Source organism: Myzus persicae, unplaced genomic scaffold (assembly GCF_001856785.1).
Source record: "Myzus persicae strain clone G006 unplaced genomic scaffold, MPER_G0061.0, whole genome shotgun sequence".
Lineage (NCBI taxonomy): Eukaryota > Metazoa > Arthropoda > Insecta > Hemiptera > Aphididae > Myzus > Myzus persicae.
Window position 1 is genome coordinate 1 of NW_019101178.1, and position 8,007 is coordinate 8,007.

At 29.6% G+C, this 8,007-nt stretch overlaps 2 protein-coding genes across 2 annotated transcripts; one reads left to right on the plus strand and one right to left on the minus strand.

Annotated features, from left to right (window-relative positions):
- Positions 1-6: 6 nt before the first annotated feature.
- Positions 7-1,867, plus strand: LOC111028064 (52 kDa repressor of the inhibitor of the protein kinase-like). Its single transcript, XM_022306592.1, has 2 exons — positions 7-386; positions 454-1,867. The coding sequence occupies exons 1-2, from the start codon at positions 7-9 to the stop codon at positions 1,865-1,867; spliced, it is 1,794 nt and encodes a 597-aa protein (XP_022162284.1).
- Positions 1,868-5,015: 3,148 nt separating this feature from the next.
- On the minus strand, positions 5,016-6,249 carry LOC111028065. The gene has a single exon (XM_022306594.1). The coding sequence runs from the start codon at positions 5,898-5,900 to the stop codon at positions 5,016-5,018; it is 885 nt and encodes a 294-aa protein (XP_022162286.1). The 5' UTR covers positions 5,901-6,249.
- Positions 6,250-8,007: the final 1,758 nt, after the last annotated feature.

Consider the following 8,007-nt stretch of genomic DNA (forward strand, 5'->3'; position numbering starts at 1 on the left):
TCAATAATGGAAGCCAATAGAAAACGTTTAACATCAATTATAAAAACTATAATATTTTGTGGCCATAACAATATATCTCTCAGAGGACACAGAGACGATGGGATACTTGACTATGAATCAGCAATAACAGGAAAAGAAGGAATTTTTAGAAGCCTTTTAGCCTTTCGCTTAGACTCAGGTGATAACATTTTGAAAGACCATTTTAAATCGTGTGGTAAAAATGCAACTATGATCAGCAAAACAATACAAAATGAAATAATTAATGTATTGCATCAAGTAATTACTGAGAGCATTGTTAAAAACATAAAAAAAAATATTTTTTTTTCAATTATTTGCGATGAAACCACAGATGTCAGTACTAAAGAACAACTGTCATTTTCTGTGAGGTGTGTTTTAACTTATAGTTACGGTCATATACTCATATTATATATTTATTTTGTACCTTTTTTCTAGGTATGTTGATATGGATCAATCACAGATTAAAGAAGAATTCCTGGGTTTTCTAGAATTAAGTTCAACTACTGGAATAGCTATAAAAAATGAAATTTTAAAACAATTGGAAAATTTTGGTTTGAACTTAGGCCACGTTCGTGGACAAGGATACGACGGAGGATCTAATATGTCTGGTCGGTTTAATGGCGTCCAAGCTCTAATTCTTGAAGAGCAACCTTTGGCTGTTTATACACATTGTTTTAGTCATGGCCTAAATCTGTGCATATCAAAAGTTTGTGAACTATCTACTGTAAGAAACATGGTTGGGATTGTAGGCGCAGTTTCAGTTTTTTTATCTGCTTCTGCTAAACGCAACAATATATTGTTAACAGTCATTGAAAATACTGATTCAGTGTCATTGCCAAAAAAAACAAAATTAAAAGCCATGTGTACAACTCGATGGGTTGAGCGTCATGACTCAATTATTACTTTTCGTGAACTTTTCCCATATATCGTGAATGCTCTTGATATAATTGAAGAAGATTTTGACCGTGAAATATCAACTAAAGCAGTAAGCTTCAGTTCTTCCATAAAAAGAAGTGATTTTCTTATCAGTTTAGAAATAGTTGCAAATTTGTTTTCTTACACTAAAGATTTAAGTATTAAACTACAAAGTCCTCAACAAGATTTATCAAGTGCATTCTCACATGTTAAAGAAGTAATTCAAATATTTGAAGCGAAGAGAAATAATTGTGATGAAGAATTTTCCATCTGTTTTAAAAATGCATCTGAAGTAGCATCGAAAATTGGAGAAGAAATAAAAATTCCTAGGTTGTGTGGTCGGCAAACAAATAGAAATAATATTAAGACGTCAAATCCTGAAGATTGGTTCAGAATTACTATTTATATTCCTTTTATTGACCATTTTATAACAGAATTAAATTCAAGATTTAATGATAGGTTCAAAGATATTATTCCATTAGAAGGATTGATCCCTGCTAACAATCATAAGTATAAAACAGAAGAGATATTAAAAGCAGCATTAATATATGATGATGATATACCAGCTAATTCTCACTTGGAAATACAAGCTGAATTAGAACTCTGGAAGACGAAATGGACCAACATAGAAAATCCAAAGCCCCAAACTGCTGTTGAAACATTGGTACATTGTAAGGTATTTTACCCAAACATTACAATATTACTACAAATTTTTGCAACAATAACAATAACATCAGCAACAGCTGAAAGGTCATTTTCTTCCCTAAGACGACTGAAAAATTACATGAGATCTTCTATGACAGAAGATAGGCTAAATGGTTTAGCAGTACTGCACATACATAAAGAAATACCCATCGATATCGACGATGTCATTAATAGATTTTCTCGGCAGAAGCAAAGGAGAATGAAAACTGAAGATTGGTCAAAAGACTAATGAACTTATAAACTTATTTATCTTAATATCTAACTCAATATTGTCTTTTTATTATTTTAAAATATATGATAATTAATATATATACGTACTAAAATTATATATTTTGTCTTTGTGTGATATAATTTATAGCCCCCCCCTTTTCATATTTCTAGATCCGCCCCTGATACTATGCTAATACTACGCCCCATACCGTGTTAATATAGCCATGGCCTATCCTTATATCTATTATCTATAACCACATCCCTCCACCGGCCCATTGACAATGCTCCGCTTTTTTCTTGGAAAACGTTTAAAAATTTAACCACATTTTGAAATAGCGCTACTAGTTAGACGTTTTTGTGGTTTGGAATCGTAGTAATTTCTTATCAAATAATTACCGAACAATTTTATGGGGATTTGAACTTTAATTGATATTAAGCATTTTATTTTTATATTTATTTTGTTTTAAATTAACAGTGGCGCCGATCACGCAATGGATCTGACATATTATGTCATATTGTCATAGTAGATATTTCAGATGGGAGGCTCCCGCCGTACCAGTACTGCATCCAAAATTTACTTTTAAATATTAAAATATCTGGGGCTAAGCCAAACCATCCAATATAAGACCCTTACAAACGTTTCAATCCATATGTCTTAGACAAATAACTGGAGCCCCCAGGTATATAACTAACAACGCACTACATAAGGATCTACAAATCTCAACTGTCAAGTGTCAATGAATTAGCAACTCGTCACTACAAAAAATTTCACTCCAAACTACACCTAAACCAAAACCCTCTTATTTCTCGCATGTCCTCTTTAACCATCCCCAGCAACCCTCTTAGAAGGTTAAAAAGAAAATGATCAAGAGACGCCCTTGCCTAACACAAAAAAAAAAACGGTCTCTATTGAGGACCCATCATTATTAGGAGGTACTGTTGATGGATGGTTTTCCCTCCTCAAGTCATTCAAGTCATGTATTATACTACCTTATTATCATATTTAACGTATTGTACTACTTTTTGTATAGATTGTAAATATTGCATTAAAAAAAAAAAAATTAAAATTAATGATTAAAAATTGTAATACTTATTTAAAGATGCTTTGATTTGCATCTGATACTTGAATTATAAAAATGGGGGGGGGACAATGTACGATGCCATACTATATTTTGAACACTTCGGAGCCACTGTTTATTAATACAAAATGTATTACTATATTATTATACACAATCATGTGTTTTTAAAATAAATGACATTTGTATGATATAACCTGCATTTTTTAAAAATCCTTAATCCTTTGTTTAATTTTACTACTTATTAGTTATTATATAATACAAATTGAATTCATAATGCCTAATAAAACTTGTTGGTTTAACTGTAATAAGACTAAAATGTTGTCTGTATTTGTAACGCCAAAAGATCAGAGTTTAAATGAAGAACGGTTGAATGCTTTAAACATTGATCACTTGGACATAAATGATATTATTTGTGAACAACATTTTCCAGTTGATATCATTAAAAAACAAAATGATATAGTGGTTAAAGTAGGAAATATTGTATACTCGGTAAGTAAAATAACAATTTGTTTACATCTGCCTAAGGATCTTTATCTCCGTGTCTCTCAACTTAGGGCCTCCTTTACAATCATAGATTAGACCTAGGACGTGACCTAGCCAGCTTAAATCTTTTGACTATAATTACCCCAATTATATTAGGTTCTCTAAAGGCATTGCACACATCTTCATTTGATCTTATTTCATACTTTTGGGTTACATTATTTATTTTGGGTAAAATGTTAGGTAATTTCAAGCTTACCAGCAATAACGGTTCGAAAAAAAACATGAAAATGGAATAACTTCTGACTCAATAACTTCATAGTTCATATACTAGCATATTGTAAAAAGTAAATACTATATGTATATAGTTCTGTAATCTGTATTTTGTGAAGTTTTAACCTAACCTAAAAAACGTTTAACTGACAGCGCTCAATTTTACAGTGGCAACATTTTAAACGTATTTGCACAATTAAGCGGAACACTGATAAGGTAGGGTTGTCGGACCTTATCAGCTTCTAAGACCGTGATATAATCTGAGCTTATACTTTATTCATAGACCTTATACAATAATCATAAACAAACATCTTAGATCATATACACTGGATAGAGCTATGGTTTAAAATCTTGTAGCATAGCTGTTCGTGCCCGAAGTCATCACTGCGCATGAGCAAAGTATATGATCTAAGCATTCAGTACCTAATCGTCCTTATCACTATAACACATTATTGACGAATGGATCTTCGCAGGAAAAAATTTTTTGTGTCCGTATATAATATTGCCTACATTTAGCCCCTTTTTTGCAGTTATCAAAATGTGATAACATTGATAAACCGATAACATAATTTTCATTATAAATTATAATATTATATTTTATTATATTAATTATAATTANCTGGTCGCGATCTATACGTTCTTTTTAAATCCATATTACATTTATACATTACATATAAGATTAATATCAGTATGAAGGAGAACAACAATAGTCCTATTATAGCATATATTAAATAATGATGATTAGTTTGAACACGTCCATTTTGTCTATCCAACTCATTGTCTACCATAAGTTGTATGTCATCTAGGGAATGAGCTAATTCATGAATATTATCTAATTTTAATAAATCGTTCTTATGTTTGTATTTAGGCATTTCCAAAGCTGGTATAGCTTTAGGAATTTTCATCGCCAAACTACCTTCGCTTAATTTAGGTATGAAGTTTACATAGAATTTAGATTTAATTTCTCTAGTTGGATTTAATACTATGTCATTGGCATAAGCTCTGCAATCCTGATTTAAATAAATTAGTCCCTGATTTTGGATTTTTAGTATATACGGTTCTGTCTCCCGATGACATGTTATAGTTAATGTGTCATTAATAGTTGTGTAAAACCAAGTGTTTGAATATTTTAATTTATGATATATATTTTTGGTAATTATTATGACTCCAGCTTCACAATTGCTTGGTAAAACTTCTGGATTTTTAAATAAAGATATTTCACATGGTTGTCTAACCGATTCGTATTGTATTGGTTGAAACTCTGGACATATATTAAATAATTCCGTTTCAGTGCAACTTAATAACTGTGTTTCTGTAAAAGTAGTTTTTTTTTAGTTAGCTATTTTTCGTTATTCCTACATATTGAAATTCAGGTTTTAATACTATAATGTGATTTTTATTAAATCTATGTGGTATTGGTAAGATTTTATATAAAGTTAATTCAAGTTCGGTTACTAATGGAATTTTTATCAAAAATACTATTTGATTACCGCTATAGTACACCGCCATTTTAGTTATTTTACTTAATTCATAAATTTCGCTAGGCTGTGTTCCCATGGGTAAATTTAAATTGATTGGCAAATTTAATTTAATTTGTGTTAATTGTTTAGCTAATTCCCTAGGAGTTACTAGACTTGGATGTAATATTCCTGTTCTCGCCGAAGTTATTATAGCACTTATAGTTGTGGTCTCATAAGAAAATTGTGTTAATAGAGCAGTAAAAATACTATGTATTCTATTACTTAATACTAACGTTTCCACAGTATGTGTGTGGTTAGCTGCTTCATTAAATTTTTTATATAACATACCTTGTTTTTCACCTAATTCAATATATAGTTTATTCATTTCTATAGAGGCACTACCTATTCCTTGTACTGCAGATTTTACTACAGTGGTTTGATTTTTTAATATATGTAACATGTTAACATTACTATTTTCTATTTTCTGAATATTTTCATTATTTTCTTTTGTACATTCATCATCACATACACCAAATAAAGTTTTCATAGCTGTTCCGATTATGTTTACTAAACCTCTTTTATTCCTAATAACTACAGTGTTTCCTTCCTTCATACTTTCATTAGTACTATTATACCTGCCAATGGATTCATACATTTGCTCCCTTTGTGAAGCTATTTCTATAAACGTTGATTTTAATATATTTGAAAATCTTGAACATATTTCGTATTCAGATAATAAATCTTTACAATGACTGGTCATATTCAAAATTTCATTTGCTAACTGATTATACCTATTATCATAATTTACTAATGGTACATAAGTGACTAGTTCCCAATGTGCTCCTACAATTCGCAGTTCTCCTTGATTTTCGAAAAAGATTGTTGTTTCGTTTTTAAAATCTTCATTAGTAAATGGTTGTTGTCCCACAGCACCAATTGTAAGTATACATAATAACCTATACAAAGATATATGATTAAGAAATTATTCATACGATAAATATTGGATAAACTTTTTATTAACAATTACGTATTACACGTTAGTTTTACATAAATTAAGAATTGAGTTTAGTCTAATATGTTAATTCCATCACATGTCACAGTTTACTATGGGTCATCCCTAACAACACATAGACCTTCCCAGGAAGGTCTTGGGACTGATTTTTGAAACTCTGAGACTCTTAATAGGAAATACCTGTTTAAATCCCAGACCGGTCTGGGTAGGTCTTAGGCGGTCTGTAGGATTCCTAATGTCCGGGTTCAGACTTTCCACAAGACTGCCGGCCAGGAACCAATTAGGCCGGTGATACAACATGGACCATTATGGTCTGTATATTTCCCATTATATTCCTGTTTGCAGTCTATTAAGGTCCTGGAAACTTCTTGAAAAGATTATAAATATATCCCAATAAGGTCTCAATAGTTCCTGTATGAGTCTTGTAAGGAATTCATTTTAGATCCAAAAAATCTACTGGAATAATATAGGTATCCCTTATTTATGTTCTATTGAGGAGTCAACCTTACTAATTAAGTGTTGTAATTTGTAAAAAATACATTTACATTTTTAATTATTTATAATTAGATGAGTAAAGCTTATTGTCAATAGGGATTTTAACATAACCCCATTCAATTATTTTAAGCCTTCATAAATTTTAAAAATTAACAACTATTTTTCTTTCCAAAGATTTTTAAACAAAATATAAAGGTACTTATATAATTTGTGGGTAAATCAATTCATTTTTAATAAACAGATTTAAATTGTAGTAAATTGTAAATATTTTCTTTTATTTTATTGTAATATCAACATATCGGCTAAAAACAATGACTAATTGCACTACGATGATGATTCTCTTCGTCCATTACTTTCCTTGGCATGTTTTAACCACCCAGTAACCGCTTTATTAATACTAGTAATTGTTGAGCCGGATACATTTTTCAATATTACCCCTGCATTTAAATTACAAATTTACATAAGAAAATGTAATTATAGTTAAATCATAATTATTATCAAAATATTAGCATACTGTTAATCCAATACTTTCTCTCAAAAATATACACTTATCCAATTTGTGTTGATTAAATTAAAATATAAATAATATAGTGTTAATATAAAAAGTAAGTAGAAATGACAAAAAACAAATGAGATGAAAATGAAGTATCTGTGTTATTATAAATTATAATATACACTTCAAATGGAATTCCATCATATTATATTTTCATACAATTATCAATTAATAACACTCATAAACATCAAATTCATTACTAACAAGTTAAATAATATGACAAGAAATAAAAACAAAAAATGGGTGGGTAATCAATTACCCAATATAAAGTATTAACAGTAATAATAATGTGTTCTTAACAATAAAAGTTAATAATGTTATAATAAAAATTCAACTTACGTGTTATCAATTTAAACATTGTTAATGCAATAAGTGACATTTTTTCATTTTTCTTATTATTTGTTCCACGTCCTGTCAAAGATATTTGCATCCCTAAATTATCAGTCATCAAGAAGTCCATAATGCATTTGGTCACCATATACACATTATTACCACCAAATTCTTTCAATCGTTTTACCTAGGGAAAAAAATATAATATGCTGTTTATAAATAATAGTAATTTAACGTTTTATAAGCCTTATTACCAAACATTTGTAAAATAATGTATCTGACTTTAGTTTTCCATCTATTTCTTTTAAGGAATCTAAATTATGTAATGGAAATTCCTCTAAATCCGTGTTGTCATAAAAGCTCTCATCGTGCACTGTTTTATTTTGTAAAATTTTTTTTAGCAATTCTTCATGTTTGGACTGATTTAAAATAATTTTATTTAATTTTGTATTAAGCTGTGGTAATGTTGAGGTAATA

What these genes read in the sequence shown, in the direction of transcription:
- LOC111028065 (XM_022306594.1), bottom strand. Translation starts at nt 5,900, where the DNA reads ATGACCAGTCATTGTAAAGATTTATTATCTGAATACGAAATATGTTCA.
- LOC111028064 (XM_022306592.1), top strand. Translation starts at nt 7, where the DNA reads ATGGAAGCCAATAGAAAACGTTTAACATCAATTATAAAAACTATAATA. An exon ending in CAACTGTCATTTTCTGTGAG is followed by an intron (nt 387 to 453) that starts GTGTGTTTTAAC and finishes CCTTTTTTCTAG; the next exon opens with GTATGTTGATATGGATCAAT.